At 36.2% G+C, this 14,344-nt stretch overlaps 2 protein-coding genes across 4 annotated transcripts; both read right to left on the reverse strand.

Annotated features, from left to right (window-relative positions):
* Window positions 1–5,061: 5,061 nt before the first annotated feature.
* Window positions 5,062–8,499, reverse strand: LOC103945954 (bifunctional peptidase and (3S)-lysyl hydroxylase Jmjd7). 3 transcript variants are annotated; one of them, XM_009356548.3, is made up of 6 exons: window positions 8,278–8,499; window positions 7,012–7,962; window positions 6,621–6,691; window positions 6,222–6,532; window positions 5,573–5,775; window positions 5,062–5,381 (listed from the first exon to the last, which is right to left on the reverse strand). In XM_009356548.3, exons 2-4 carry the CDS (start codon window positions 7,842–7,844, stop codon window positions 6,408–6,410), a joined length of 1,029 nt encoding a protein of 342 aa, XP_009354823.2. In that variant the 5' UTR covers window positions 7,845–7,962; window positions 8,278–8,499; the 3' UTR covers window positions 5,062–5,381; window positions 5,573–5,775; window positions 6,222–6,407. The 3 variants fall into 3 exon arrangements, with proteins under 3 accessions (XP_009354823.2, XP_009354822.2, XP_048425820.1); XM_009356547.3 differs by lacking the exon at window positions 5,573–5,775; XM_048569863.1 differs by having other exon boundaries at window positions 5,062–5,775.
* Window positions 8,500–8,962: 463 nt separating this feature from the next.
* LOC103945955 (sm-like protein LSM2) lies at window positions 8,963–11,494 on the reverse strand. The gene is made up of 3 exons (XM_009356550.2): window positions 11,334–11,494; window positions 11,052–11,210; window positions 8,963–9,397 (listed from the first exon to the last, which is right to left on the reverse strand). Exons 1-3 carry the CDS (start codon window positions 11,334–11,336, stop codon window positions 9,278–9,280), a joined length of 282 nt encoding a protein of 93 aa, XP_009354825.1. The 5' UTR covers window positions 11,337–11,494; the 3' UTR covers window positions 8,963–9,277.
* Between the last annotated feature and the right edge of the window lie 2,850 nt (window positions 11,495–14,344).

Genomic DNA, 14,344 nt, shown 5'->3' on the forward strand with positions numbered 1-14,344 from the left:
ACTTTTTTTTGCTTTATATATGATTTGTTATTTGGTTATATATTCGAAACTTTTATTTAAGTTTTGAAAACTGCTATTATTACTTCAAAAGAATAATTTTGCATCAATCTTTCATCTAAACTTTTAATGGAAAGATACACTATATGACTTTTTAAGAGTGCTAATAACTTTCTAATTTATATGTTTTGCACCAATCTTGATTTTTATTTTATTTTATTAGTTTCACTTATATATAAGTAGGCATCTTCAAGAGGTAAATTTCGTTACATTTTAAATTTCTCAATATTTTTGTCTAAAAGAAATTTTGCAACTTTTACACCATGACCCATCAGAGTAAAAATCATACATCTGATCCACCGCTGCCGAGATTGTCTTGTGCAATATGTGTTTACACTTTTGAGAACAATAATGTTAACATGAAACAAGTCTTTTTAGTTTTTACAATTTCTAGTATATGTTTTACATGTAACAATTCTAGCCGTTTGTTTATATAATTTTGGTTTTTACAGTTGTAAACGAAATATTGCCATCAACAAATTTTAAAACTCACTATCCTAATTGCAAAGTTATCTGCAATATTGTACTCTTTCTTGATTTATGTTTGTCATCTTTGCAATATACATAGTTTATATCCTTGAAAGTATCTTCACACGAGCATATAATATGTAAACCCCTAGGTAATATATATATATAGGCTTGTTTAGATATAGGCCCTTGTAACTGATATTGTCTAGACAAAAACCCACCTCATATTAAACATTCAAATAAAACCTAAAATTCAAATAGTTTGCCATGTTGGCAAATAAATGACATATCCTTATAAAATATTTACAACTTACGCCACAATGACCTAATATATGTCAATAAATATTATTATTACACCTTCAATTATACTAGCAATGAGCAATTGAGCTCCTATTTTAAAACAACGTATTACAAACTGTTTACCTATATTTTAAAAATTCACTAATTTACCTACATTCTTTTGATACAAACTATTTACCTATATTTAAAAGAAAAAATCACTAATTTACATACATTCTTTTGTTACAAGCTAATTTATCTGCATTTTTGTAGTACATACTAATTTACCAATCTACTTATTAATTTACCTATATAAATAATTGTGACATCCCACATCGCCCAGGGGAGTGATCCTTATATGTATATTCTCATCTGTACCTAGCACGAGGCTTTTTGGGAACTCATGAGCAACTTCCCAGTGGGTCACCCATCATGGAATTGCTCTAGCCCCCTTCATGATGGGTGACCCACTGGGAAGTTGCTCATGAGTTCCCAAAAACAAAACCGTGAGGGAATGGTCGGAGCCTAAAGCGGACAATATCGTGCTACGGTGGTGGAGCGGGCCCGGGAAGTGGTCCGTCCCGGGCCGGGATGTGACAATAATACTGTCATTCATATTATTACTTATAATAATCATATACATTTTTTTTTCTTTACAATATCACACCTATGGGGTAGGTAAATTATTTTTACAGGATTTCTATTCTAAGTGGGTACTAACATATAGATAGGTAAATTATTTTTTATGGAAAGAAAAAAATACAACCATTATTTTGTATAATTGTTTTTGACAGAAATTATTTGTCCATGTCTCAACGTAAAACACCATAATATTTTTTTATTTATATTATATATTGCATGCTAATAAGATAAGCTAGTTTCACGATAAAACAATTTTTGGTAAAAAAAAATTGAGAAAGAAAAGTCTAATCAAATAATAGGTTAATTGACATTTAATTGCATTGAAAATAATAAAATGCAATGCAAATTTATGATTAATTATAAGTCAAATGCAATGCAAATCTATGAGGGTATTTTAGGAACAAGAGAATTATAAAAACAGACATACCAAGCTTGTTAAGGAAATTTGCTTAGTTGGACTCTAGTAAATGGGGTTTATGTCTGAAAAAAAATAAAAAGGATGGGTTTTAAGGGGGAAACTCTCATTTTCAATAAAAAGTAAAAAATCAGAAACCTAGGCATGCATGCATGCATTATCCAAATTTTTATAATAAGCTCGTTAGGCATCGATCGAGGATTACGAGAGGATCACAAGTCGACTAAAACATGTGATGGATCTTGTCTTGTGCTAAGGGTGCCGTGCTGATGCAGCTGGAATTTCCCACCACACTCCAATGGTCCATCCTAAAAGTCTCCTTAATGTTTTTTTTTTCTTTTTTTTCGAACTGCTTAATTCCATTTCGCAGTCAAGAAGAGAAAATAAACTTGTAGGTTGGGATGTCGAAAATATATGAAAGCTCATTGAGCTAGATATGAGGAAACACAAAACAGGTTAACAAGAATTTGACAACAAAACCAAATCAACCACAAAGAAACATGATAAAAGGCACAACACGTGGTCCAGTGCCATTTACTTGTAGCTAGATTAGATATGAGGAAACCCAAAACAGGTTGAGACTTGAAAGGCAGCACATGGATCTAAAGAAATCGAATGTAACTGAATCACTTTCTTACAAGGTTCTAACAGACGCTAGGTACTAGTCGGGTAATGAACTAGGTAGATTTAAGTAAATATATTATATTTCGTATAAATAAATGTCAATTTATACTTAATATATATATATATATATAATTATAATTTCATCATAAACTAGAAAATAAAATGACATATATATTATGAAGTATTAGAACATAATGAAAACATAGGGAACAAACATATAATGTGTGTTTATTTAAGTGTTCAATAAGTCTCTTACAATTTATTCGAAACAATAAAATGCAAAAGGAAAGTTATCTATTTTCCATCTAAGTGAGTTGCAACCTAGGCAGGTGTTTAGATGGGTCTGGACGGTCTAGGTAGGCGCCTCAGCAGGTCTAAGCGTCATTTCTTAATTTTCAAACGCCTAGACATTAATTGACATAATACCTTACACAACTTGAAATTCGTGTGAATATAGATCCAATGTATGCATTATTAAAACACAATTAACTATTATCATTCTACCGAACACATAATATGAGTATATTGTATCATCATATTATTATTTTTATATCATTTTGCACGTTGATCAACCTATGAATTGATATAAACACGACATAAATATAAATGACTAAACTTGAACACAACTCATTCCCACATCAATACCTGTGGCTTGTGCCTGTATATGTTTCCTCCAACATACTACATTGTTCCAAGCTTGAAGTCATCATCATAGAGGAGGTCAGGAAGTGACTTTGGACACTCTTTCTGCATGCACCTCTTTATGTTAAGATACGATTTCGATAATTATATTTTAGCCATATGCATTCTAAAAATGAATCATTTTACAATTTTTTATACACTCACATATGGAGTGCAGTAACCTAAACGATGGGCCTTAAAACCTTATTATAAAGTTTGCATTCAACCTACTTTATGCATGATCTACTGCTGCCATAAGAAAAGAAGTCCGGTCACACATGCGATGCGATGCTGCGATTCTATTTTCTTTGGAACAACGTGGAACGGTTTACAGTCATTCTGGCAATTCTATTTTCTGTCTTGTAATTAAATACATTACCAGACGAAAACATAAAGTGACGATGGATCTATTTCATGCAAGCTCTTCTAGCTGTTTGAAGATAACATTACAATAAACACTTTTTTTGGTGGAAAACTACATCTCATAAGTATGGCACTTGTCTGGAGCTAGGTGCCGTGCTGATGCTGCTACATGTTCCAACCACACGCACCCAACTGGTCCCTCCTCAAAACAAATCTTACACTTCGTACTCATCCACTTTCTGTAACAATTTAGATATCCGCTTTGATCTGTTTTCTGACTTTTCGGTTGGAAACTTGGAATCAATACAAAGGATATGCTTTTTTTTTTTTTTTTTTTTCCTGAAATGTTTCCAAATATCTGTTTGGTAACTATAATTAAGTGAACTTATCATGTTATGATTATTGATTAGCTAAAGGTCTATTTGGTAACCATAATTAAGTTGACATATCATGTTATGATTTATAGACGGTTTGTTTAGTAACCATTTTGTGTTTAATTTATTGTTTTTGAGGAAATAAGGGAGAAAGGAGAATGATAAAGAAGGGGGCGACTAAGGGGACGTGGAAGAATTAATGTATACGGAGACATACGTTAAATGATTCAAATTTTTGTTTCATGCATTGGTCTTCATTTCCCCTCATTCGTCTCACCACCATCCCTCCTTTATCTAATGTTTTCCCTTTACCCTTAATGTAACAATGAAAGCTAAAAAATAAAAATGATATTGTTATCGACAATTCTTATTGTGCAGATGTGAGTTAGACCAGCCGTCAGCTCTCTTGCATCAAAAGCTCGAATCCCTTTCTTCATAGATTAAACTAGTTTAATTAGAACGTGGACTCATTAGTTAGAATATTAAAGGTGGATTGGGAAAGATACTGAATGTCCTTAGATGTAGCCATCAAGACAAAAGTAACAGCCAAATTTCAATCTCTAAAACCCCTATATAAAACCCCAGAAAATTGTTCATTGCAGCATATTCTCTCTCAACCTCTCCATCTTCCTCTACCTTCCCAATTTTCCCTTTCTAGAACTGCATTGTCATAATTCCATACCTCCATTGCAATGGAAGGAATGGTAAAGTACCAAACTCCAAGAGTACTCGTTACAGAAGTTGCAGTACCACAGTTCATTTCAATAAGCAAACGGCCGTTGACTAAAATGCTGGATACAATTTTTGAGGAAGAAGGTGATTTTGCGGTGGATCCAACCCCGCAGTCGTCGATCTACAAATCATCTTCGTGTCATCTCTCCCAGGATTACAGAAGCCAATCTTGCTAAACAGCTCGTTATGACCGCATGGCAGTCTCCATTTTCTTTGAGATTTAGAAGAATAAAGAGCCTTGACAGTGAAGTCATTGCTCGTTTCCGGCACTGCGTTATGTTGTTTTTGCAATTTTCATTCTTCTCCTGGAATTTTTTCTAGCTTCCGAGGAGATTTGAGTCTGCTGTAATTTTTCGTTTCATTGAAGAAAGCAAAATAAAGAGCCATTATCGTGGCTCTGTAGCCAAAAGAGATGAACATACGAAGTTACAACGCAATCAATTATCATATTTATTCGTAAGTAGACCAAAAACTTGCATTGGGTAGCAAAAATGCTCCACATAATCATAACCTGCAGCACGTATGAACTTTTCGAAAATGTATTGGGATAAAAGTAAACATGAAGCATAGCAATTACAGAATATGAGTGCTCAAACAGGCCTTCCACCAGTGTGACAGTGTCTACAGTCGCCCCGAGCTTCCCTTGTGGTGGCAGCATCATGCAGCAGTTCCATCGATTCCCTCTAGGGGTAGTTGAACATATCTCACAGCTGATCCTCCCTAACAATACAGCTCCTTGCCGAAAGCTTGCAAAAATGAGTGACCCGTGTTGTCAAGTTGGAAAGGAAAATACAGTGTTGAGGAGTAAAATACAATTCAGAACGCAACCAGTAGATATTGATCAACAACAGACCTCAACAAAACAAACACGAGCATGAGAACAAAAGGTATATGAAACCAAACAACTCAGAGAAAGTCGTGAAACCTAGCAACTCACATTTTCAGAAGTTTCACACCTCCCCCAGAATGAGAGTATAACCCCTGACATTTGAATCCATCGTGTGTTTGCAATGTTTGATTAAACAATCCACAAGCTAACAGTGTTCTCCATCACAAATAGTTAATCTATCATACTTCCCTCACTTCTACAATGGTCACAAATCATGAAATCGCCAGGCCAAAACTAACATTTGGGTCCAACTGAACCAAAACAAGGCAAAGGTACTCAGCAGATCAACTAAGATCAAATACTACTTAAATAATTATTAGTGTTTGATCGGCAAAGGTTTACTACAAACACAGATACGAGAAAAGTAATATATGCAAAAACACTCATAAAACTTGGCATTATAATACATCCTACTTAGCAACACATTTTTGTTTAGAATGTTAACAGAAACAATCTAGTTCTGCTGATGCTAACATAGAAGTTTTTAGCACGATCTCTGACAGCTAAATGTCAGAACTTATTTTATAGGGTGATCTTCCTGGGTTAATTCTTGCAAACGAAACAACAAAGGAATCCTCAATGTAACCATAAACTTCAAAAAACAAAATAAAACGGACATTCTTATGATTTATAGAAATATTTTTTTCAATGTAGTATCAACCGGTTGTATTGACTAATACTGATGTAATTTCCCAACCTCAACAATGCTGTATTGTTCACTTTCAGAGATCTCTTTGGCTTCCCAGTCTGTGCAGTCCACTAATGACAAATCTGATACCCAGACTAATGATCGGTGATCATCCATCACTCCCTAAATCTTCTCTGGTCCTGCTAAATGTGCTATAGTCCAATCGGAACACAATTCATTCCTTCGACAACATGCCTACGAATCTGAATCTGAATCCTCATACACTTTCTCAGCCAGTGTTGGAGCATTAACGGATAGGCAATGAATTGATTGCAAAAAGTTGAAGTAAGCATACTTGATATCATACTGCATATCATACCCTGCCAATGATAATGGAACATCAATATTTCACCATATAAAAAGTGGAACCTAGAAAGTCAGAAAAGTGTTCAGCTCTTGATCCCTTACAGTAGTTCACAGCAATAGTGCGTCCTCTGCTATCTGGAGTTTGTCTAACGTGATGAAACCACATGCTTGGCCTGCATTAACTCTACCATATCAGGCTTTGGAAATTACAAAGCATATAGAAGTATGAAAAAAACAAATAATCATGCACATATTTTTTTTATTCGGTTATAAAAATAACATGGACATCTTAATCTGTGAAAAATTCTTTTCATTTTACATATGTTGTTTACCAAATAAAGATGATATCCAGAGAGGAAAGGACTAGGTATCAAAGTACGCAATGAGAATGCCCAGAATTGTACAAAACTGGAAGTGAATAAAGTCTGATGAGATTAAAATAGACAAAAGAACAAAAAAACAAATGAGTGCAAAAATGATGGCAGAAACTTACAGGTAAAGAATCTCTCCAGGGTTGACAGTACAGTGAAAGGGCTTAGGACCGTCGAAATACAAAGGAAAGTCAGATAGCTGCTTATCCCTGTCCTCAGGAGAAGGGTAAGGATCGACACTACACCAAGGCACATATCTGTCTGGCTTCTCCAGTTCCAACGTGAACTCTCCAATGTCATGAGAATACGCATATTGGGCAGATTGGTAGCCGCGGATATACATTCGATGCACATCAGTGGGAGGAAGGAGCAGGAAATGCTTCTGCCCAGTCACAACAGCATAGAGATTCTCATAGTGGTCCTTATGAAACGATGTTGTAGACAGATGGTTGCCAATCCACATGTTGACTGCATCAGGGAGGCAGCCAAGGGCCTCACTGGCCCATGGGATATGGGGGTCACAATCCCCAGCTAAAGCCGAGTACTCTGATGGAAAGCAGTTGTTCTGCTGCTGCGCATAGGCCACCAGTTTCGATTGGGAGTCATTGTTGGTGATGAGTCTGAGAGCTTTCGGGAAGGGCATGCGCTGCACGTGAGCAGACGCAAAGCAAAGAGAACCATCCAAGGGGACGAGGGCATCAGCCTGGCCGTGCGGAGTAAGGTGAAGGGAAATGTCAGCAGAGGAGAGGGCTTCAGTGAGATAAGAATCGTCGGTCCAGGAGGAGAGGGCGGGCCAGTGGAGGGTGGCATTGGATATAATGCAGGGCTTGTTTTGGTTAACATAATCTCTAAGGAATTGGAGAGGGGTGGGTGGGAACTCCAACCGCTCCACTCTTCCCGACTCGCCTAGACTTAGCTCCCTTACTTCTTTCCACAATGCCTCTATTTCCTCCATATTACAAGTCCAGTTTTCGTTGCTCCTCGCAGTCGGGATTACAATTTAAGAAGGGTTAAACCTCCAAAACCTCTTATTCCATTCACTAAACTTCTTCAAAAAAATGGTTAATTGAGTCCTGTAGGTTCAAAAAATATATTATCCAGATTATTTTTCTTTCAGCAACACAGACACAGCACTGATTAATATGATTTGGTTAAACAGAGCTACAAAGAGTTAAGTAATAACAAAATTTTCAGAATTTCAGAGTTATAGCTACACCACAACCAATTGACCATTACTAGAAAACACCACCAACCAAGAACAATTCAAGTTCAGTTTTTTTTTTTTTTTTAAAAAAAAAAAGGAGTAGAAAATTGCTGCTGAATAAGAAATTATAAATAGAAGCCCGGGAGTGAAAAAATGGGAAATTAAATTTAAAGAAAATAAATACCTTGTGGCCCTTCTGGGAATTGACTGAGTGAAGGCGGTAAAACTGGACAATGGCAATTTCTGCACCTGAGGAAGACGAAGCAGCGGAGCAAGAGAGAGAGAGCGGGTAAAGGGAGGAACAAGGAAGGAAGGGTCGACTTCGGAAAAGCGGGCCGGGCATCAGCTGGCGGGCTTCTCAGTTGGGCTTCACTTGCCCTAGCGTACAATAATATATAACACTACTTAGGACTTGAGCTACAACTCTACAAATGGGGATGACGGGATGTAGTGGGTTGAAGAAGAATTTCTATCTACAGCTTGCGAAACAAAAAACAAAGTTTTTTTATTTAGAATTGTTATTAACACCCTAAGGGCAGAGAAAAAAATATTAATGTTTTTCTTAGAGAGAGAATAAAAGCTTCGTTTTATTTTGAAGTTTTGTTTTTTTGTCAAAAATGTTTCTCGTATTCTACAATAGTGTTGTAGCTCAAGTGATTGAGATCACGATGATTCTTGCAAAAAACACTGTGAGCTCCCTGTCTAACGGCATAAAATCGCTCCAAGCCGTGATTCACCACCTCACAGTACTCGATTCTTTAAAAATACTCGTTGCTCAAGTGATTAAGAATACCACCGCATCCACGGTATTGTTGTCGAGAATACAACCATTTCCTTCACCTTCTCTCTTTAATCAACTAATGAAGAAGTAGAAAACATTCTAACCAAATCAATCATAGACACGCACGAGGTACAATCTCGGAAAAACTAACAATACAAATGGTGAAGCCAAGGTTCTGGATGCCCCAATTTCAACTAAAATGCACTGCAACAGATAAAAAACACTAATTTGCACTGGCCCAAGATGTTTCATAAAGCGGAACTACGGTCTAGTAGGAGAAGCCTTCATGAACTTGTCATAGAGAAGGTACTGGTAAAAGACTAGAAATGTAGGAAAAAAAATTACACAACATTTCAGTGCTCAACCACGCCCTTCTTTAATTGATGTCAAAACTGAGTTAACTTCAGCCACCGCGAGCTTCCCTTCGGGTGGCATCATGCAGCAGTTCAACGTCAACTCCCTCTGGGGGTAGTTGCACGTATCTCACAACTGATCCCCTAATAAAACAGTTCCTCACTGACATCTGCAAGAGAACATTCATCATACAATTGTTAAATAATAACAAAATTCAATTTCAATGTCCATAAGACATTCTTTAAGCATAATGAGGACAGAAAAAATCAACATATAAAATAGATAACCACTAGAACTAACAAAGCAAACACGAGAGTACGGGAACATCCAATGCATCCAACAAAACCAAGGAAATTAGAGTCAGAGTCAAGAGACCAATGACCCATGCTCTGAAGAATTTAACCCACAGCCCCAAAAAGAAAACTTGCTCCCTGAAATTAAAATCATAAAATGCCTTTGCAATGATCGACTCCCACAAGCTAACAGTGATAAACATAAACATAAACATCATGAACATAATAAACTCATAACCATGTCAAACCCAAATCAATAATAAGTACATGGACTGCATAAATTCAACACAAACATTGGAGGAGTAATAGACGCAAATCACTCATAAACCCTGAAACTAGATTACAACACGCACCTTAACTATAAATACGTTTTGTCACAATTAAGTGACCTAGAATGATTTAGTGAACATTTCTCACAGGAAAAGTTTAGTTTATCCTATTACAATTGGGCAAGAAAAACCCCCACTCAGTGATTCCAAGATTTCAGTAAAGCTTCCCTCCAGGTATGACTCCTAGGAAGGAACCAAACCGGTAATTTTGGATGAACCAAAGCAAGCTTCTTTCTCCATTTGACCTTAAAAATTCTTTCACATGGGCCACGACTTAAGTCAAGAGGCACTGATATTTTCTTTGTTTTACACACACAACTTATATAAGCCCTTCTCGAGAAAGAAAACAAGAAAAGATATGCTTCTTTTTGTAATGAGCTTGGGCTTCTGTTTGGAGTACTCAACATCAAATTTCATCTATTGGTACGCCCTTTTGTGCCATTAACTCAAGTCAACAACATGATAAGCCCTATGATCTTCAATTGAGACAACAAAACCATCTCAGATGATTCTCTCACTTTATCTTTCGCTGGTGCTATCCCCAAATTTTATACTTCGCAACATTTCCACATGCCCATCATCTTAAAGTTTGCATCCAGCTACATTTATTTCTTATGTAGCTTATTGGATAGTGTTCTGTACATTACAGGGGTCTTACATAACATTTCCTTCAAATGTTTTGAGAATAACAGTTCTCCACACTAAATTCAAATCGTCCATTTACTCGGTCTTGGCTATTACAACCCAAATGACTAAACATCATATAGTGAGCCAAAATTCTCAGTCTTTTTCATTACGTGATGAACTTTCCGCCTTTCCGGTATACAATTAAGCCAACGAGTAAATATCCTCCATCAATACTTAATCTGCTCACAATCACTCAGAAGTCTGGACATACTAAAGCATAGATGGCCAGGGCCTATCACTACCATTGTTGTTCTGCTAAGTCCCTTGTTACTTATTTACAAATCCCAAAAACTTAACAGGTGCAAGTTTTCAAAAACAAAACCACAAAAGACAATAAAAAATCAAAACAACCCATTTGAAACCCTAAAACCTAACTTCTCATCACAAACTCAATCAATAGGATTACCCCCTCCAAACACCAAACCCTAGAAATCAAGCAAACAACCAACAGGCGCAGACAAGTACATAGTAGAGGCAAACGTTAACGTGAAAAGACAAAAAAAAGGATGGTTACCATGTGAGGGTACTTGTCCTGGTCGACAACCCTAGTGTTCTCGAGCTTAATGTTGAGGTACTGATCCACTGAGTGCAGTGTTCCTCTGATAGCAAGGTCATTCTTCAGCTCCACCGTCACTTCTCTCCCCACCAACTCCTTGAAATACGAGAAGAACAACTGCAAACCCACACACCCAACAGAAAACCCATTTCAAATTACGGGTTGCAGGGAAAAATTCGGAGAAAATCAGCATGGAAATTGGAAACGTTGATGTAAATTAGCATAGAAATTGAAGGTTACCATTTTTATTTGCAGGTTGAGAGAGACAGAAGGAGATGGTGAAGCCCTTTGGGATTGGGGTTCTGTAGGATCGAAGACGAGCTGGTTTTGCAGAGACTCCAAGGAGAAGGAAAGGAGGATGTTGAGAGGCAAAAACAGCGAGAGAGGAATTTTGCCGCTGCCCGTGGGTTTTCCCTACTTTTGGGCTTATTGGAGTTCAAATGCCGTGACTGGGCCTTGAATTTGTTTTTTTTTTTTGGGGTCAAAGGGCCTACTTTCCTATACTTTGCACATTTATGGTATATTTACTAATTCGTAATCAAAATTAAATAAATAGTTGATTTTTGATTACAGAGTACTTAGATTTTTTTTTTTTTTTTTTTTTGGGGTAAGAGAAAAATTATAATGATTATGGAGAGCATGAGTTTCGAACTCAAATCTAACACCCTAACTTTTAAGAAATCAAAATAAAGGTGGAGCCTACACGAAATAACAATTTGAAGGCATTAAATTCTGTGGGTGGATGTGGTATTCTAATTCTCAGAAAAAAGAAGAAATCAAGAATGCATAATTGACTATTATATAAAAAGAAAACTAATCAAAAGTTCAAAAAAAATTCCCTTTTAATGAAAAGTCATTTTTAAAGGTATAGTAAATAGTACCAGGAAAATGTATAAATGTGGGTTTTCGTTAAAAGTAAACAGTACCGGGAGTGTTTTGTTAAAACTCCCTTATATAAATGGAAGTTTTAGGGGACTAAATTTGTAGACAAAAATTACAAATTAAATTATATGTCACTAATAAGAATGAGTATGTTTATTAACGCTTAAGTCATAATCAAATCATCAACTTCCATGTCATTGAGTTTACAAAATTGTGCCTACAAATTTAGTCTTACTAGTATTATCCTTATATAAAACAACTTTTAGGGAGAAAAAAAAAAAAAAAAAAGCCACTAGCACTAAGAAAGATTGCTGCCAGTTGAGGGAACTCGATCAAAACTCTGTTCACTTGATGAGCTACTGCTGGAGATACAACAACGGGACATAACACCGTGACACAACAAATTTTCTCGTATTCTAATTGTTCTGGAGACTAAGTTAGATAATCTCATCATATATCGAAGGGTTCAAAGTTTTTTTATCCAAATTACACAAACAGTACGACATGTCCCATTTTGCTGCTTGTGTTTGCTTGTTTCCTTCTTCATTGAGCCATAGATAGGGAAATCTAATGATCTCAGAAAATGCAGACAAATTTGAGAACTATATATTTTAGTTAAGTTAGACAATATAATTTGGTAAAGTTCAAATCACACATGAGACAAAAAACAAAGAACAAGCAACAACAAGCATTAATTAAAATACCATAATAAACAAAAATCCAATAACAAAAAATAAAACATTAGTTTGACCAAAAAGGGAAAAATAAAAAAGAATTCTAGAAATCTTTGCTGGCAAAGGAAAAAAAAAAAAAAAAAAAAAAGGAAAAAGAAATTGTAGCTATCTTTTACATGATGGTGCAAGCAGGGTTTTCTTCAGTGAAGTAGTTGAAGGTATGATAAAGTGGTGGCACCGAATTCGGTGGCATGTTCATGTTGTTCGTTGGGTACTCCTGCATGGCACCGTGCATGGAAGCTGAGTTATAAGCTGGGTACGCATTCGCGTTATAAGCTGAGTACGCACGCATGTTGTAATCTGGGTTATAACTTGGGTATGCATACGTGTGATAAGCTGAGTTATAATACATGTTATTAGTTGGGTACATATGCGTGTTATAACTAGCTGGGTACGCATATCTGTTGCCAGGAGAGCTCATCTGATTCGCATTCTCACGACCACGATGCGTTAGGCTTGTATGGTCATGTTGAGCCTTTTTGTGCAAGTCCTCATCACTATCGTCATCGTCTTCATCATCGTCGGAATGCAAGTCAAGCACACTACTATTGTTGTCACTATCATCTTCATCGTCGGAATGCAAGTCAAGCACACTACTATTGTTGTCACTATCATCTTCATCGCGATTTGAGTCAAGTACACTACTATTATTGTCGTCATCTTTGTCGCATCTTTTGTTTTCATGTTCATCATAATAACGTCTGCTTTCCTTAGGGGCACACTCGCGTCTTTTGCTGATAAGCTTTTTAAGCCGTCTTACGAAGCCACCTTTCTTTTTACCTTCAATTTTTTCCTTACCACTTTGATTTTCGTTTCCACCATGATCAAACTCAGCACATTCCACCTCCGGCAGATCGAACGTGACAGTTTTTCGGCTTTTGCTCCTCTTAACAAAAGCCATGTTGCTGAACTCGTTGTTGAGGTGAGAGAGATGTATAGGAATTGAGTGATCGTTCGAGGTCAAAGTTTTGATCTTAATCCACAATTTACCAAAGTACTCTTTATATAGAGAAGATAACTCTAATTGATAGAGGAATCCTACTTGAAAAAAGAAAAAATATCATCCAGAAAAGGGAAATAAGAGATCCAGAAAACCTTAACAAAAAAGAGAGAAATTTTATTTCCTAAGGGAAAAAAGTGACTTTCCTTTTTTCTTTTTGGTGCCTGTTTGCTCTTTCTTTTCAATTCTTAGGCTTTATGTTTTCCTATTCCATTCTGGTCCTCTGTAATTAGTTGTGCAAACTAGGGTTTCCTAGACGAGGTGGGATTGTCCATCACAAACTAGGTTTTAAGCGTGCAGCTGCATGCATATACATGCCTTTTATAAGCCTTGACCTAAAATATCCTTCGCTGTATCTCAGACTCTAGTAAGCAATCCGTGGAGATGTTGTAAGACTCATCTTGAGTTGTCAATTATTATAAACTGAATTACTTAAAAGGTAATAACTTTATCATCAAGATATGGAACCAAGATACATTTAATTGACTAATTGAAACTCTAATTAAGACAGACATATTGTACATGCCTTGATGGGACAATATTTTAATTTAATAGTAATTTGATGTATCTCTCTACTAACTATAATAGGCGGTTTTAGAGAAACACTAATCGGTATATTAAGGGTGTCTCTGCTT

This window comes from the organism of the source record quoted next, unplaced genomic scaffold (assembly GCF_019419815.1).
Source record: "Pyrus x bretschneideri cultivar Hongxiangsu unplaced genomic scaffold, Pyrus_bretschneideri_v1 Contig50, whole genome shotgun sequence".
NCBI lineage: Eukaryota > Viridiplantae > Streptophyta > Magnoliopsida > Rosales > Rosaceae > Pyrus > Pyrus x bretschneideri.

Bases quoted from the DNA above. Each gene is read 5' to 3' on its own strand.
- LOC103945954 (XM_009356547.3), bottom strand. From the start codon at position 7,844: ATGGAGGAAATAGAGGCATTGTGGAAAGAAGTAAGGGAGCTAAGTCTA. The intron at 6,692-7,011 runs GTAAGTTTCTGC...GAGTTAATGCAG, and splicing joins CCTGGAGAGATTCTTTACCT to GCCAAGCATGTGGTTTCATC. The intron at 6,533-6,620 runs GTAAGGGATCAA...TATCATTGGCAG, and splicing joins CACTATTGCTGTGAACTACT to GGTATGATATGCAGTATGAT.
- LOC103945955 (XM_009356550.2), bottom strand. The intron at 9,398-11,051 runs GTAACCATCCTT...GTTCTCTTGCAG, and splicing joins AGGACAAGTACCCTCACATG to ATGTCAGTGAGGAACTGTTT.